Here is an 18588-nt window from a genome sequence, read left to right as displayed (position 1 = left end):
ATGCAAATTGGGTAATTTGGCTTCCAGTTACCAGAGTTGAACCCATAAATTGGTCTGTTTCTAGTTTTTTGTAGGCCAACTGCATATTTGATCCTGTATATATGTACAGCTCAGGCCCTAACAAGATTACTTTTCTTTCTTATGCTGGTATGATCTGTGACAATCTAGTAGCTTTCCTGAGGATAACTCCTGATCCGATTTTCTCTTCCGTCTTTTTTTTTTTCCCTGTCCCAAAAAATGCCATTGCAGAAACTAGAAGAGAGATTCAGATTCAACAGACGAGATCTCATTGGATTTGAATTTACAGTGCTTGTAGCTTTGGAGCTGGTCCTCTACCTTCCTGAAAACCAAGTTTTACCTCATTATAGACGTCTCACACAGCAAGCCTGACCAAAGCTACATTCCAGCTGCTCACCAGTGGCTCTGGGGATTAACAGCATTACTGAACATTTTGCTCCTGAATTTGACACTTGCCACTGACCTTCTCTGTCACAATATGCATCAGATCATGCCTACAGCTAGTTTGAAGACTGCAGCATGATTTTTAAACAGTCAAGATGTACATTAATGATACAGGTACCAAGCCTGTATCAGAAGATGGTACAGAAAGGGTTGTCTTGAACTTTATTTTCCTTTGGACATTAAAGCACAAATGATTCACAAACTAGCTACCTTTGTGGCTGCTGGTTATTCTGTATTTTCCTTTTCAGCTTTACTAGGAAATGGTCAGTTCTTCCCTACAAAGGATGCTACACTATTGTTCTCTTAGATTGTTTCAACCTTTATTTTCTTCCTTGAAACTAGAGGGAGAAACACTTCCATTCAAAAAAATCATAAACTTCAAATAGTGTATCTGAGAATTTTCCTGCATTTTTACATTAATAAAATGCATACTTTATTTTTTTTAAAGATGTGCCTAAAACTGACTGGTCTGGTACCAGTACTTTAAGTTACTTATGTTGCATAATAGTGAATCCTGAATTTAAATAGCAATGTATCCTTTACCTGCATTTGCCTTGCATATAGTGAAAACAATTCCAGTATATCTGCACTAATATTACAGAGGGGATTTGTACTATAGATCTATAGGTAGCAAGTCTGAAACTATTCTAGGTCAACTTCTTTAACTGTTAATAGGTGAATAAAGGTTTTATTTTAAAAAAGGAAAGAAAGATTGTGTTTGGAAATCTATCGTGAAATATCACTTGTTGAACACATTAGCTGCAGCAAAGCAGCTTGGAGTTCGTTCTTGTAGTTCATTGTTCAGTTGGAGATAAGAAATCGACTTACATGTGAGAGGAAATCACCATATTATCATTTATAATTTTGATTTATGCCACTGTTTACTATAGCCTGAAACTAGGCACCTTTTTAAACATGACCATGTCTATCATGAGTGATCTTTCTCTGCTCTGTACGCAAGTGTTTCAGCCAGTACTGCTATCGCTTCCAAACTAAGCCAATGAAACAAAGTATGTCCAGTTGTTAAATTGCTACTTTTTACTCAGTTCTTCCAAGCATTGTGCCACTGTGATGGGCCTCATGAAACTGGCATTTGTTGCACATTTGATCAGCCATTCAGTTAGAGGTTAATGTTCAGCAGCAGACTGATGTTTATGCAAGGGTTAAATAACTTCTTCCACTGTTGCCCAGACATTTGATTTAAACAATTCTGAAACATGTTGTACCTTTAGCGATACAGTTAGTCACTCTTGGGTTTTTTTCTAAGCAATACTATGATACAAATAAGTGTTTGTGTGTGTTTGCAAGGGACAAAAATAATATAAAATTTCTCGATGTCCAAGTATTTGTTTGTGACTAACTTAGATACTAGATCTCTTCCTGAGGTAAAAAGGCTACCTAGTCTCTGATACATGGAGTACTGGACATTTCAACTCCTTGTGTGTTTGTTGTGGCCACTAAATAAGAACAAACATAAAACTGAAGTCTTGCTATTCAACTACATTTTACCTAAGGCCAGTTTGACTTCAGTGAAATTGAAGGAAACTTAGAGCCTTTCTTTTTAAGCAGCATTAGAAAGGTATTTTATACATCTAACTGCAGTGATACTACTCAAGTCCTAAACCTAGTAGCTCTATTTAACAACTTTAGTGCAAGTAAATATGTACCTTCTGGTCAATGAGCGACAGAGTCCCGTGGCACCTTGTAGACTAACAGACGTATTGGAGCATGAGCTTTCGTGGGTGAATAGCCACTTAGTCAGATGCATGACTTATTCACCCACAAAAGCTTATGCTCCAATACTCTGTTAGTCTATAAGGTGCCACAGGACTCTTAATCTGGAGCTGTAAAAAGCAACAAACACGGCGACCCCTCTGATACTTCTAGTCAATGCGCAGGACATGAATTTTAGAAAGCTGCTTCTCTGTAAAGTTTAACATGAATGATTAATTTCTTAATCTGGGAGAATTTTACAAACTTTTTAAATTGGAAGATAACTAACATCCAACTTGCCAATTGAATTTATTTTCCAAAAGAGAGGTTAGAAAATTGTTGGTTATGCTAAAGTTCTATACTGAATAATTAGTGCCAGTTTTTTATAAGTTCTATTTTACTAAAGTATTAGACTAACACTTATGGGTTGCCAACTTAGCTTTTTTTTAATTAATGCAGTGCACTCAATTTATAATGGTCCATTATCTGCTACAGGTTTTTCCAAATCAGTCAATACCTTTTCTTTATCTAAATATGGACAAACTTAATATGGAAGTTAAATATTTGGGGAAGTGGTAAATGTAAAACTTCTCAGAGTATTTGTCCAAAAAATGTAAAATCATTTGTCATGTTACTATAAATATGTCTAAAAATGTAGTGCTCTGAGACAACTTGCGCTCCTGCTGTTAATTATAGGAGTTAAATTGCTTTAAACTAATATGTAATGGAGAAAAGATGCTCTGACTGAAATATAAACCTTAAAGTCTAATCTTGCAATCCTTCCTCACATTGACTGCAATGGAAGCTGTGCCTGAGTGAGGCTGCAGGTTGTTGCTTCAGTGTGTAAATGGGCAAGTTGGGTTTATTCTTCCAGCAAAATGTAGAGTTACACCTTCTTAAGATAAAGCATGTATTCTTCAGAGCAGTGTTTTTAAGTAAAGGCTTTACCATAATAGGTTCTCATATTAAACCTCGGCATGTGCATATCCAAAGCTCTGAGCTCTAAAGCCCTAGATATTATGGGTGAAAATTGTATCATGGGAATGATCTATTATATACAGTGTTCACTGTGTAAATTTCTATAACACCATAGAAATCTTGATTCAAGTCTGAAGATGGGTTATTGATCCCAAATTGTCATTTTAACCAACCGTCTACAACGTGTATGTTGGGTACCTTTTTCTGTGACTTATCTGTACAGAAATAGTGATCCTGATGGCAAAGGCAGTAACATACGTGTGTGTGTGTAATGTTTTATAGGAGTTAGCATTCTCTTCCTTAAATTGGCTTAGAGTCCTATTTCAGTTAAGCCTCATTGTGATATATTTCCCTTCTTATAGAAAAGCTGCCACTGTGTGGTAGAAAATTATTACTGCAATGTTGTCAATGTCTAAACCAAAATGGGACCCAACATAACATTCTAAGAGAGATGTTACACTTTTTCATGCAGAAACAAATAATCTATTTTCCTTTAAAGAGAAATGCTGGTCTCTTTACATTTGGGTGTGTGATTTAATTATGTATCACATGTAAATATGGTGCTGCTTAGATTCAGCACAACGAAAAGACTCTTGATAGGAGCTTGTACATTTTTATGTAAACTGTTATAGTTTTGTCTTAGTAAATTAAAGTTTGTTTGTAATTTGTCTAAGTTTCTTTTGATGAAACTGGGATTGAGAAGCTGTGAAATAAATTTTTTTTGTTTTGATACATATTTTGTAACCAATCAAGTGTGACATACTTTGGCTTGTGTCTGGAAAAGATTCCTTTAAGAACACTAGCTGTATGAGCCTTTCCTTTGCCTCCTTCTAAATACCTGGCAGAAAGAGGTAATCCAAGTCAATTTGCAAAACAAGTATTCTAGATAGTTTCATGTACTACATTTGCCCCTGAATCCTTAACCCATATTTGGGTTTTCAATAATGCCCTATTTAAAAAATAATAATAATAATAATACTGTGTGACAGGACCACACACACTGGAGAACCGGACTAAATATACATGGGAACTAGTGCTGTCTAATTAATTTAGTCTTTCAGTTACAGCAATCATAATCACATTTCAGTATGAAATTTTCTTATAAGGCAGACTGTTCATTTAATACATCTTTTTAGCTCTAGGACAAACTCATTTAACAAGGCAGATACTTACTACCTCATAGACTTTAAGGCCAGAAGGGTCCATTATGATTTAGTCTAGGGGTTCTCAATCTTTTTCTTTCTGACGCCCCCCACAGCATCCTGTAAAAACTCCACGGCCCCCTTATGTCACAACTACTTTTCTGCATATAAAAGCCAGGGCCAGAGTTGCGGATTAGCAAGTAGGGCAATTGCCCAGGGCCCCATGGCACGCCATGTAGCTAAATTGCTCAAGCTTCAACTTCAGCCTCAGGTGGCAGGGCTTAGGGCCCTGGGCTTCAGCCCCAGATAATGGGGCTTCAGCTTTCTGCCCTGGGTCCCTGCAAATCTCATGGCTCTGCTTAATGGACCCCCCTGAAGCCTGCTGACAGCCCCTTGGGGCCCTGGACCCCTAGATGAGAACCACTGATCTAGTCTGACCTCATTGCAGGCCACAGAACCTTGCCCACCCACTCCTGTAATAGACCCATAATCTCTGGCTGACTTACTGAAGTCTGTAAGTCACAATTTGAGGACTTCAAGTTACAGAGAATTCACGATTTATGCTAATCTCAACCTGCAACTGACCCATGCCCCATGCTTCAGAGGAAGGCAAAAAAAACCCCTGGGTCTCTGCCAATCTGATCCTGGAAAAAAATCCTGATCCCAAATACTGTGATCACTTAGATCCTGAGCATGTGGACAAGACCCAGCAGCCAGACAGCTGGGAAAGAATTTTCTGTAGGAACTCAGAACCCTCCATATCTAGTGTCCCATCACTGGTCATTGGAGATATTTGCTATCTGAAAGTACAAACTGGGAGGATGCAGCATGGAACAACACAGTGGTGCCACAGGCCACTTTGAGGAGTACAGATGTGCTCATGAGACAGAAGTGACAAAGGAGGAAAGAAAGGGCACAACAGTCCAGCCAACAACTGTCTCCTCTAAGATCACACCTTGGGGAGATCCTTTCTGTGGGGAAAATCTGCAAGGCATGAATTGGGCTCCTCAGCCACTTAAAAACCCACCAATGAACCCCCTTGGCAAACATTATCCTTGCATGGAGGGATAGCCAAAGACATGCTAATATAGGCAGTCTCATCATACTATCTCCATAAACTTATCAAGCTCAGCCTTGAAGCCAATTGAGTTTTTTTTACCCCTGCTACTCTTCCTGGATGGTTGTTCCAGTTTCCTGTCCATGCCCCTACTATTTAAAGTAAGAACTGCTATTTCCCCCCCCACACACACACACACAAAACTGAACTGCTTCCTAAAATATTGCTTGCGTGCTTTCACATGCATATGGCATCTGCAGAGCATCATACTATAGATGCAGTTGTATGTCCATAAGGCAAGACATTTCAAGGCCTCCTCTGTGTCATTGTGGATATCATCCAATTCACCTTTGAATCTGTATTTGGGGCACTGTGTTGTATGTTTGGTTTGGATGTTCTCACCCCAGTCCCATGAAGTGGAACTTTTAATTTTCCACTTGTGCATCAAGTAGCTGCATCTTCCATGGTTTGTTCGGATGCAGTTGAAAGTGGTCCAACATTTGCATAGCAGGTTGAAACCAGGAGGGCAGCTTTTTGGGTGAGTAATAATGTGCTTGTTTGGAATGGTTCGGCGAGGTCCAGACACTAACATTCCCTGGCCGGATCCAGAGACGTCAGATGGTGCGTAATGGTTTTTGCTATTGCGTTTGAATCAACTGGCAGGAGCCCTCTCATTCAAGCTGGAGTAAATGTCCTTGTAATACAGGGCATTGAACTATGCTGGATGTAGGCGAACAACTGCAGTTCTGTTCTGGGACAGCGGATCTCAAACTGTAGCTGGGGACCCCAAAGTGGAGCTCAACCCCCTTTTAATGGGGGCGCCAGGGCTGGCTTAGACTTTCTGGGGCCCAAGGCTGAAGCTTGACGCCCCTGGGCTCAGGCTGGCCCCCCTCGTGGGGTCACGCAGGGATGGTGGTTGTTAGAAGGGGGGGCGCGGTGCAGTGGCGGGTGAGAGCCCCTGTTCCGGGATGGCCGCCTGAGGCCAAGGCGCAGAACCTTCCCGCTCGCCAGTGAACCGTTGGGACGGTCCTGACTCAGACCCGGACCGTCCCGTTGGGGGGGGGGGGTTCCCGCCCAGCTCTGTTGCTATTGATGGGGGGGGCGGCTGCTCCTGTCACTCTATGGCCCGAGGCCACGCGCCCTGCGTCTCGGCTCTGGTCAGACCCCGCCCTCCCCCACGGCGGGGGGCGGGGGGAGCGGCCGCCATCTCTCGCCAGTGACGTCAAGGACCCTGCCCCGGAAGCGCTCGCGTCTTTCACTGTCTTTTTCTTATCGCTTCCGGGTGGCGAGTACCGCCCTTTCCGGTCTGGGCTAGTGGCGAGGTAGGAGGCGAGGGGCAGCCGGGCTGCCGGGGAGCGAGCCGGGACTGGGGGCTGCAGGCCGCGGGGGCGGCTGAGATACCGCTAGGGAGGCGGAGGAAGCCCCGGTTCTTCTCCCGGGTGGCGGGGGGAGCTTGTCTTCCCGTCCCGGTCCCAGCCACGCGGGGCGGGGGAGGGGCGGGGCGGTCAGGCTTTCCCTGCCGCCCGGCCCCCGTGCAGCGCCGAGCTGCGTGGGGCCGGGATTGGGCCCGTTAGGGGATTTAATGGCTCCAGTCCCGGTGCATGAGGGTGGCGTTTGGGGCCGCGCCGATCACCCAGCCCAGGGCGAAGCACACGAGGGTTGAGGGCGAAGTATTTGTCATGGGGCCCCTGGTTGTGAGATCAGGCAAATGTGCCCGCTTGTCTCTAGGAGACGCTGCAAAACCTTCCCTTTTGAAAAGGCCTTTCCGCCATAAGCCTCACACAACGCTCACATGCCCTTATGCTCCGAAATGCACCCCCACAAAAACTAGCAACATCCTCAAAAACAAAGACTTGTCCACAAGCAGAGTTGTATGTGTTGCAAAAGGAGAAATGCCAAAGACTCCATTAAGCTCATAAGGGACTTTGTTATTGCTATTGATTTTATGCAAAAGGCATAGAGATAGTACAGGATAAAATTTAAGCTGGATAGACTGAGGTGTGCTTGGGCTGGGCTGTTAGAACATGTAGCTGAGTACTTGGTTAGTAGGGTATGACCCTGTGATTTATGTCCCCTTAGGTATCTCCTCTTGCACATCCCTGCGTAGTTACATATAGAAAAATAAGATGCAGAACGACGCTGGGGAATTTGTGGACCTGTATGTGCCTCGTAAATGGTGAGTTTCTTTCCTTGGTATGCTTGGTGCTATTGTATAGGGGCATGGGTCTTTCCAGGCTGACTCAGATGGTCAGTCTTGTGCAGCCTCCTACATCCAACAGTGTCAGTATCCCCATAATAAACCTCGCTGGTATGTGAAAGGCAGTTCCTGTGTGAAGATAAGTTTATGCCCTGAAGCATGAAACTTGGTAACCAAAGCACCAGTTCACTATATTCTATGAAGGGATTAATTTAGTTGAATTACTACTTCCTCTTAGATTCCAAGGTCAGAAAGGACCATTGCGATTATCTAATCTGACCTGGGTAACACAGGCCATAAAACTTCTCCAAAATAATTCCTTTATTGAACTAGATCTTTTAGAAAAACACCCACTCTTGACTTAAAACTTGTCACAGATGGAGATTTCACCATGACAATTGATAGTGTTCCAGTGGTTAGATACCTTCACTGTTAAGAGAAAAAAACACAACTTTCACAAAAGCACATAGGCGTTAGCAAGTGGCCAGATTGGTGTTGGGAGTCATTTTGTTCTGACCTTCAAGGGGGAACAAAAACTTATAAAATGAAGTGCTCATTTGTGAGTATGTGTTTATTTCCTGCAGGAGCAGTTTCGTGAGCTCCTTCTGGGTTCTTAGGAGTTTTTTACCATGAACTCATGATTACTCACTGCATCTGAATTCACAATGTTTAGTCTAAAAGTCACAGTCCTAGGATTAAGATAGGCAAAGAATTAAATAGACATACTGGGAGGTTTTTTATAAGAAATTCAGATAAACCTGGTAAACCCCTTAAATAAACTATATGAAGTGCAGGCAAAAATAATTTTGTGTGAGGGTGCTATTGGAAGGGCCAGTTGATTCTACTCAATCACCACCACTGCTCTGTTACTAAATAAGTAGTATTCCTCTCAGACATAGTAGGCAGCTACATTCCAGTTTCTTATAGTTGCTTTCCAGGGCAGGTAGGAATGCATATTTCCAGTGTGAGTTATCTTCATTTACATGCAGTGAACATAGCGCTAAATACATTCTAAAAATAACAAAATAGGCCAACATTAAGATTATTTACTGCCATAGCTAAGTGTAATGCTGCCAAATAAGAGCCAGGTTTAAATCCAGTGTTAGACCTATTTTTAATTGTATGGTCATTGAGCTGTCTGATGCCTTGACTATCACCATCAAACTGCTAGCCGAGCTGTATCCATACTGTGGATAGGCTTTGTTCAGTTAATATAATACCTTCTTTGTATGCTTCTTATTTTAACTTCATATTACCTCTTTCCTCAGCTCTGCTAGCAACCGAATAATCGGTGCTAAGGACCATGCTTCCATTCAAATGAATATTTCTGAGGTAAGAATAACTCATGACAGATGTAGATCTAATTAGAGAGTTGTAACTATTTGTGAAGTTTAGAACCTTCAGTTTCACTAACATTTATGAAGTGCTCAATATGTCAGCGTGAATGTTGTATTACATCTATTATTGTAATGTATTACATTACAAATAAGTCTAATACCATCTCAACAGCATTGGATGTAATTTATCTTGGCAGCTTGCTTTGGCAAATCTGCCTTTGTTGTGCTATGTACAGGATTTGTCATTTTTTAATATTGATGGAGGGAATGTGGCTTAGTAGTTAAAGTATGGGACTGATAATTGGAAGTCTTGCAATTTTGTCTCTGCAATTTGCTTACTGTGTGGATTTGGGCAAATTACTTCATCTTTTTTTACATCATCATAATATGAACATTTTTAAGTGATTTTATTTCCCTTTAAATGTTAAGAAAAAATCTCTTGCTTACCATATTTCATTATTCAAGGATTGGAGATCAGCAGAAATGAAAAACAAATCCTTGTGCTATTTTAAGGGTTGCTGCAGGGTTTAATCTTACATTGTTCAATGTTTTCTTTCTGGGAAACTTCCCTACAGCTTGAAAAAGTGAGATCATTTGTGTCCTTTTTCTTGTGCATTTATCTGCCTGCGGAACAAGACTGCTTCTTCCAAAGTTCGATACAGTCCTAAATCCAGACAGGCGCACTTGTCATTAAGGCAGCTAAATCCACAAACTTACTTTTAAATTGGACATGTACTTGTGTCCCAAAAGAGACTTTGGCTTTATCTTCTACCCAGGCCTTTGTTAATACACCAGTTTGTTACTGGTTATTGTATTCCTGTTATGTTGTCTGATCCTGAATCCATCAGACTCCATGGTCCTTTTCTGTATGTGGAGAAACTAACCTGTGATTTTTAATGTGAACATTTGGCTCAGGTTTTGTGATTCATGATATTCTGACCATAGGACCTCAATCTCTGCAAACAATTTACCTTTTTACACCTTGTTTGCAAACTTGATATTTTTTTAGAGGGTAAAGCATTACAAGAATTGTGTGTCTACCAACATGTCTATTTAATCAAAATGATCTAATTATAATTGTAGGTTGACAAAGTCACAGGCAGAGTCAATGGCCAGTTCAAAACTTATGCCATTTGTGGAGCGATTCGTAGGATGGTAAGAATGTTTTCTTGAAAATTAGAACGGTCTTAGTTTGGTTGGACTGTTTATCTCCATGTGATGCATGTTTGGCCTTTGTGAAAAGTTTGTGATCTCAGTCCAGCTCCTGATGAACTAGTGTATCTATCACAAAAACCATACCTCTCATCTGGCACACTGTTTGGCAGACCCAGTAAAGGGAACAAAAACAGTGGACCTCATCCAACTTTTCTTTAAATGGAAAAACTCTCCTGACTTTAGTGGAAGTTTGTACAGGGCCAGTCCATCATAGAAACACTGCTGTTCTTTATCCACAAGTGTTCTTCCTCCAGGACATATCTGAGGCGCACTGTCAGGGGAATGTAAGGATGTTAGTATTGTTGCTTCCTGTACTACTCTGCATGCTCACTGGAGAGAGGATTTCTATTTCTAAAGGTCTCAATCCAGTACCTTTCATGAGACCTTACTCAGTTTTAAATGTAAAACAAAAAGCTAGCTTGTATTCATTCTGTTTAGATTTGAGAGGTGAATTTCACGAACAAATTCCATTACCACATCAACTTCTCCACTTATTTATTCTGATTATTTTCTGGCTAAAACATGTATACTTGAATTGTCCAAAAATCTGTAGTAATGAAATCAGTAAAAGAAATAGCTGAATTTTTTTTTTTTTTTTTTTTGGTGGCAACCAGTATACCGAGTGACCAATTTCTAGAGCAGTGTTGGGTCTGTGGTATTCGTAAGCAACACAAAAATCCAGCTTTTAAGATTTCTTGAAACCAACCCAGTGTGATGCTTTTTCTGCACTTTCATCAGGGTGCTGCTGTGTCTTCGTAATAACAAGATATATCATTGAGCATCAAGTGACATAATGTATGAAGTTAAAACCACTTTTTGGTACTGCAAGATGGCCAAGAATTTGATGAATACTTTTGGAAAAGATACTTTGCACAAATAGCATTCCATCCACAGATTTATATACATCTCTAAGCCTTTGATGCTTCCAGAAATGTCTTTAAGGAGACATCTGAGCACCTCACATCTCTCATTTTAAATTTAAAAATGAGAAACCAGGGATTATAGACCGTGTTTCAGAACTCCATTTTTTTTCTATTTAAGGGTGAATCTGATGATTCTATTCTGCGTCTGGCAAAAAATGATGGGATTGTTTCCAAGTAAGTATGTTTATCTCATCTTTGCAAAAGTTATCAATGTGATTTCCTTTCCAGGTTCCAAAGTTTTAGGTCTTGATGAAAATGTGTATTCTGGATTTACAAGCTGTTTAAGAAGTTTCACGAAAATATTTATTAAAGCTGCTGAAACAGATTACGACTTTGTAACAATTTTGTTTGGTTTTCTTTTCCAGGAATTTCTAACTGAAGATGCTCTCTGATATGGAACATTTTGTTGTAAAATAAACAGCTTAAACATATTTGATGTGCAGTGTTTTCCTTTAGTTCAGAACCATAAATGCCAGTGGGTTTTAAAGTTCCCTAAAATATCTTCAGATGTTTGTGCAGGAAAGTTTCAGAACTGACTAATTCTGAGGACCTAGAGATGAAATCTTTTGATAACCCAATATATAGAACTATGCCTCGTTTGAAAACCTGGGTCTGCATTTTTGTTAACTTAAAACTTTCTCATCCAAATTTAGTATATGTTGCAAATTTAGCTCATTGTATTATCCTTGCTTTAATTATACACCGCTACCTCGATATAACGCCACCCAATATAACATTAATTTGGATATAACACGGTAAAGCAGTGCTCCGGGGGGCGGGGCTGCGCACTCCAGTGGATCAAAGCATGTTCAATATAACATGCATCCGATGAAGTGGGTATTCACCCACAAAAGCTCATGCTCCAACACGTCTGTTAGTCTATAAGGTGCCACAGGACTCTTTGCTGCTTTTACAGATCCAAACTAACATGGCTACCCCTCTGATACAATATAACACAGCTTCACCTATAACGCAGTAAGATTTTTTGGCTCCCAAGGACAGCGTTATATCGAAGTAGAGGTGTATACATCATAGGAGTCTGAAAACACTTAAAAATTGTTTGATTCTGCCTGTTCCATTGAAATGTGTTTGAGGAGGGCCTGGTCTACGCTGGCGGGGGTGGGGGTCGATGTAAGATACGCAACTTCAGCTACGGGAATAGCGTAGCTGAAGTCGACGTATCTTATTCCGATTTACTCCCATCCTCACAGCGCGGGATCGACAGCCGCTGCTCCCGCCTTGACTCCGCTTCTGCCGCTTGCCCTGGTGGAGTTCCGGAGTCAACAGGAGCGCGTTTGGGGATCAATATATCATGTCTAGACAAGACGCGATATATCGATCCCCGATAGATCGATCGCTACCCACTAATCCAGCGGGTAGTCTGGACGTACCTGTGGAAAGCTTATGTAGGATATGCCCTTGTGGGTTAATTTGACTGAGATTATTAAAGTATAGGCTCAGCTTTCTTCTGCTAATATCAGTGCTGTATGTGTTTCTGCCATCGATGCGCTCATACTCTTGGCTCTTCTATTGAAAGCTTATCATGTGTCATTATAGGAAATGCTTACATTTTCTTAACATGCTTTACCCGTATTCTGCAAGAGACAAAATATTCAGGAAAACGTCACTTTTCATATGACCTCAGATGTTAAAAAGTAGGGCATTATGCTGTCTGAGAAACTCATTTAAAATATCTAAACAATATTTTAATACATAGCCCTTTTAATGGCCTATTAAACTTTTTACCTGCTGACATGTTATTTTTAGCTATCTCACTAACAGAGCCCATAGGGAGTGTAGCCAGTTGGAATGAGAATACACATGCTGACACTGCCTCTGTTATCTGTCAGTTCCCTGTCTCTGGCTAATATCCACCGCATCGCACTTTTGACCTGAAGCTCACAGCTGTTCTTGCCTTTAGGTTTTGAAAGAATTGTTTCCAAGTTTTATCTATCCTACTTTAGGTGTTTTATTTCAATGGTAAATGGCTGGAGCACATGCAGACTCAATACTCAGTTGATGAAATGGGCATTGTGAAAGGAGATTGGTTGGCTGAGGTTCAGACTGTACAAATATCCAATGGATATAGAAGCAGACTTTGCAGTTTGGGTCCAAGCTAGAGGGGTGGGGTATTAGGCTACAGCAAAAACCCTACTTCCAGTCTAGTTTCTAATGTTCTTCAAATCTGAAATCATAGAAGTCCAGCAAAACTGCTGGATAGCCGCAGTTCTCAGGTGTCTGAAGTTGCTCCAGCCTCATGTACCTTAATGCACTGCACTTTTTAATTATTAGATACAATTTTACTTTCTCCTGCTGATTCAGAAAATCTTAATTTTAAAGATCTGGGGGATAAGGCCTTGGTATGGTGTTTATCTGTGAAGTGCTATTGTCACACAGGATGGTAAAGAAATGAAATACCAAACACAAATCCATCTAGATTCTGGCTTTACTCGCTAGTATCTGTAATGCTAGTATCAAAATAGTAGCCAATACTTTTGTCAGTATTCCTCAAAAAGCAAGTTTCATACCCTGCCTTGTATAACACGAGCCCTCACAGCGAATAAACTCCATCAGTTTCTCAACCCTGGGAACAGGCGGTGGGGGGTTATGAAAAGCAATCAAGGAGTTGTGAGGCATGGAAAATTTGATTAGCTTCTAATGGAAAGAAAATCTTTCTTCCCCATTACTTGCACACCCGTCCCCTTCGGGATCCATATTCAGTCAGTCCCATGAAACATGCAGATAAATTAGATCGTTTATCGTTGAAACCTTTTAAATGTAGGGTTCATGCAAAATGTTGACTTCAGATAAGGGGTCACCAACCTGACAAGTTTGAGAAACACTGAACTATACCAAGCTAGATGGTTACTACAAAAGTAGCCACTGAAAGGAATGAAGGATGTGGCTAAATTAGGAAGGGGGAGGGATAATGGGGATTAAAAGTGGCCTACTTCTTTTCAAATACCACGTCTCAAATCTCGAGCTAGAGTGCTGGGAACAGGGTTAGATGGTGAATTGAGCCAAGGAATCTGTGTGTGGCTTGGGTAACTCGATAGGTGTCAGCTGAAGAATACCCAACTAAAGTGAATATCAAATGTACTGAAAAATCTGATCTCTGGACTCTGGTTTACTTTGGCTCTAACCCCAGAGGAAGCTATAAGCACGAAAGCTGGTGTAGCAGTTGAATAGCTCTTTACCAGCGAGGCTTGTGTCTTGCAACAAGAAAAGAAAATTAATTTGCAGAAGGGGATCAGAAAAAAATAGCTATACTAACATTTGCAGATGTCCTCTTATATTACTGAGTTGAAGGTTTAAAACCCCATGGACAAAATTTCTCTCAACTGTCAGTCTGGTGTTGCATAACAATAATCATATTACTATAGGTCAGTTACAACGGTGAGAAGTGCTATACAGAAGTTGTTTGCTATCTGTTCTTTGATGGTTGGTATTACTATAATTTCCCGGTGGTGTCATATTTGGCATTATAGGTGTGTTTTTTTAATCCATTGTTTGCCATCTTCTACCAATGTAAGTGGAGACATTAACTTCATTATTATTTCAGGTTCCATTAAGGCTCCTGTTGTCCTGAGCATATTTCCAGAAATTAAGGTGGAACATGTCCAGATCCTACGTGGGTCACCTCCTGTTTTGTGCATTTCCCAGTATAATTAGATTTCAATGTATTTTTTATTGTGGGGGGGATTTTTAAGTGTTTCCTTTAGTCTTGTGCCCTTTGTGCTTCAGAATGTTGATTCTACACATCATGCCATTCAAAACTATGTGTTTGCAGTTTTCCCAGGTTTTAGGAGCAGCTCTCGGGGGGTGTTCTGCTGTTTACATTTAGTATCTAGCTGTATATTAAGACTGCTTGTGTGTTTGTAGATTGCTGAGGATTCATGTGGGTGTGGGAAACTGAAACCTAGGACTCTTCTCAGGCAATCTGGAGAAAGGAACTTGTCTCGTTATTTTGTTTGTAAAGGATTGTCTACATTGGCAGAATATACGTGGTATCTTGCTCCTCATCTGTATTTTTTAGAAAGCCTGAAATGGCATTTGGAGGGGGGGGTTGTGTAGGATACTTTTACTTGCATTTATAATAGCAGTCAGAGATTCCAATTGAACTGGGGGACTTGTACTAAGTAAGGCAAAGCAGATTGTTTAGTTACTGGACCCTAATGATATACTGTATATTCAATATGATCTTTGAACTCACTAAAATGTGGTAGGATCCCCAGAATATGCTATTGCACGGATGTATGAACGTACACAGCACGAACCTTGAGCTCTGGAAGCACCCTTAGAATGATTAGAAATTGCTCCAATAGTCTTTCATCTCACATATTTTTTTAAGATACTGCAGCAGACAAATTTCAGAACTCACTCTTGAGAAAGACAAATATGGTCTCTGAAGCAAAGCTTTAGTCTTGGCCCATTCCAGTCTTCGTTAACAACTTTCTTTTGTACCGAATAAGAGCGAGAGAAATTTTAATCCGCAGAGGAGAATCTTACGTTTACTGGGATCTCCTAAATTTAGCTACTCCTGCCTTGGCATTAGGATAAAGGTTAGAACAGCATCAGGAAATGTTTAGTGATGATAAATGTCTAGTGTACCAAAGAGTGCAAATCTTACTGAGTTGTCTCTAGTCCGCTAAGGTCGTCGGCCACATGGATTTCTGTGGAAATCGCCTCCCTCCCGCCAAGAAAATGAACTGGGCACATAAAAGCCCAAGACAGATTTGAGGTCTCCTATATGTCGTCTTTTGAAAGCAGATAAAAATTTATATTTTAATCCATCTGTAAGATCCCAGGAATGTCACTCAATGTCCATACAGCCAGTGTGAAGCAATGGAAGCAGCTACAAGCATGTTCAAAATATCACCATATTGATTCATTGCTCGGTTTCATGGTCTGTTACTGTCCAATGTTGAAGTTCTCACTCATTTTAACTTTACGAATTACACCTGTATGGTGTGCAAGTACAGTAAGGCATGTAGATATGCCATGCCAAGAGTCCTAGACTATTGTGATATCATTGGTAACTCAGCCAATCGCCACCCTAACTCAACAGATAGTTTGCATGCAACAATTTAATTGGGCTTATAAGGGCAACTGCACAAATGGTGGAATGCTTGGCCCAACTGCCACCTGCACAAATCTCCCAGCACAACCCCCCCAGACACAAACCAACGCAATCAGCATACACAATCCTGGCCCCTCACTACAGCACACACCCCACACCTGGCTAGTGCATCTAAGTTCAAAGTGCTATCCAGAGCGGTCACAATGGAGCACTCTGGGATAGCTCCTGGAGGCCAATACCCTTGAATTGCATCCACGCTATCCCAAATTCGACCCGGCAATGTTGATTTCAGCGCTAATCCCCTCTTCAGGGAGGAATACAGAAATTGATTTTAAGAACCCTTCGACAAAAATGGCTTCGTTGTGTGGACGGGTGCAGGGTTAAATCGATCTAGTGCTGCTAAATTCGACCTAAACTCGTAGTGTAGACCAGGGCTGAGTCAGTGCAAAGTGATGGAAACAGATACAAGCATGGCTGAGGGCCCTTTTTGTTTCGAATATCACCAACTTCAATCAGTGTTGGGACCTCAGGGAATCAGACAGAGTCCAAAGATTCTGTGGCGGTTGGAATGTGACAGCTGACCAGAGGTGGGAATAGCTGCTAGATGGGGTAACAATGAGGTGGCTTTGCCCTGACAGGGGAGGGGAGCTTGGGGGGGCAGCTCTGTGCATAAGCTTTGGGGAACATTCAACGTTGTTTACTGCAACAGACTACTGGAAACAAGCCCCATTGTCTGCTTCTTTATACTCATGGCTTTGTGAATTGTACATGTGAGAGCATGGGCTCTCCGCTATCTGCATCTGTACTAATTGAAATACGTGCTTTCAAATATGTCCTTTCTTCGCTTAATATCGGAGATTACTAAACCTGACATGTCTTGAAATTTATTCTCCGCTACTTACGCTGTTTGCTGGTTTCTGTAGGTTGCATTTCCTCAGCACCCATGATGAAACCAGACAAATCATTTTCACTTTTGTTTCTAATTGGAACCAGGAAGTGAAACTTACAACACTAGCACAGCTCTGTAACTAGAACAGAGAGATGTTTAAATCCAAACCTCATTCGCTAGCAATCGTTTAGTTTAGGACAACGTTTGTTAGTATCAGGTTTTGTAAAATTTTATTCTGCAGAACCATAATATGGGGCCTTAAGTACTTGACAGCGTCCCTTTAGAGAGACATCTTAAGGCACTTGCTAGTATCAGCATAAAGTAAAATGCCCTCTGTTGTCTTGTGACAAGAATAGTTCAGATCCCACAGAGCCATGAAAGGGAATGTACTGTACAAGATGGACAGAGTTGCCCTTACATGGTTACATTGCACCAAGTTGTGAAATTCTTTGCTGTTACTTACAAGGACTTGGCAGTGGCATCCTAAAGACATCTGCATTAACTGAGGCCAGAATGTTTCTGCCTGGGCAGAGGGTAGCTGCTCACGTTTTAACAGACCTCGTTCCTTGCTAGGAGCTTGTTACTCTCGCAGTGTGTGACAGTGTGATTTGTGTGGAAGAGCTGCTGGGAGGATGATGGCCATAAATGTCCTGTGGTCAGAGGTACAGATTCAGGAGGATACTGCGGCTTTAGTAGCTGCAGCTGAGTCAGGGTTGGGGGAGGAAGGCAGGACATAGCAGGAATCTCAGGAGGGAGGGTGTGTTTGTGACACTTCCAATAGACTCAGGAGGTTGGGATAGTTCACTGAAGCTGATGAGCACACGTTGAGGCCCATAGCTGCAGTGGAGATGGGAGTCATTGGCTGTCTAGGTAGGTATTTGAACCAAACCATTGAGCTTGGCCTGGCCGTATTTTTTGTTTTTCTTTCTGCCAGCTGGGAAAGCTGCCTGTTCCATGTGTGTAATTCTCAGCAGCGTTAATCCCAGCGCACCCAGGGGAGAACATTCCCAGTTCATGTGCATCCTTCACATCTGGGGGGCAAGTTAGGGGATTCAGTGAATCCAGTAGCGATGGAAACAGCTTGCCTTTTAGCATCCCAGGGAGAAGAGGCGACCCACTTCCATGCAGGACTAATCAGCCAAGAGTAAACAATGGCAAACCAATTACACACCATTTCCTGCTAGGAAGTAAACTATTGTTTAATAGCAGGCAGGAGTTCCCCCTGCCTAAATCCCCAAGCGGAACTATGAGCACTGAGCTGAATAAGAGGGCTATTATCAAGATCAACGGGAGGTTTTTACACATTTTGGAAAGAAATGGCAATTTTTAATCATTGTGGCATCCGATGATCGTGGCTATTAGGAAATCAAACAAATGTGAAGAAACTGAGTTATAACTGAATATTATTTTCCAGGACACACGGTAGCACTCTAGTCTTTCTGGACATTTTCTTCTGATGTCTTATTTATTTGGCTTCAAGTTTAAAGGCACTTTTCGGCCTCTTCCACGATAATTTGGAGGCCTGAGTTAGGGACTGTGACCAGTGATTGTGCGCTCTGTGTGTTTGTAGCTGGATATCCAGGGGACAGGGATAT

General features: G+C 41.4%; 2 protein-coding genes across 3 annotated transcripts in view; both read left to right on the top strand.

Annotated features, from left to right (window-relative positions):
- CABLES2 (Cdk5 and Abl enzyme substrate 2) overlaps positions 1-3889 on the top strand; it is a 36625-nt gene extending 32736 nt beyond the window's left edge. For both annotated transcript variants that reach the window (XM_039499261.1, XM_039499262.1), the window contains one exon: positions 250-3889. In XM_039499261.1, coding sequence (XP_039355195.1) covers positions 250-390 — 141 coding nt within the window. In that variant the 3' untranslated portion in view covers positions 391-3889. The remainder of the gene's footprint in view (positions 1-249) is intronic.
- A 2635-nt stretch (positions 3890-6524) lies between these two features.
- On the top strand, positions 6525-11455 carry RPS21 (ribosomal protein S21). The gene is made up of 6 exons (XM_039497250.1): positions 6525-6674; positions 7432-7528; positions 8818-8881; positions 9970-10041; positions 11143-11198; positions 11390-11455. The coding sequence occupies exons 2-6, from the start codon at positions 7479-7481 to the stop codon at positions 11397-11399; spliced, it is 252 nt and encodes an 83-aa protein (XP_039353184.1). The 5' UTR covers positions 6525-6674; positions 7432-7478; the 3' UTR covers positions 11400-11455.
- Positions 11456-18588: the final 7133 nt, after the last annotated feature.

Source organism: Mauremys reevesii, linkage group 13 (assembly GCF_016161935.1).
Source record: "Mauremys reevesii isolate NIE-2019 linkage group 13, ASM1616193v1, whole genome shotgun sequence".
In the NCBI taxonomy this organism is placed as follows: Eukaryota; Metazoa; Chordata; order Testudines; family Geoemydidae; genus Mauremys; species Mauremys reevesii.
The sequence above is the reverse complement of the archived record's forward strand: the minus strand, read 5'-3'. Positions and strand labels throughout refer to the sequence as shown.

Coding starts and splice junctions, on each gene's coding strand:
- RPS21 (XM_039497250.1), top strand. CDS start 7,479: ATGCAGAACGACGCTGGGGAATTTGTGGACCTGTATGTGCCTCGTAAA. Junction 7,529..8,817: donor CTGTATGTGCCTCGTAAATG/GTGAGTTTCTTT, acceptor CTCTTTCCTCAG/CTCTGCTAGCAACCGAATAA. Junction 10,042..11,142: donor GTGGAGCGATTCGTAGGATG/GTAAGAATGTTT, acceptor TTTCTATTTAAG/GGTGAATCTGATGATTCTAT.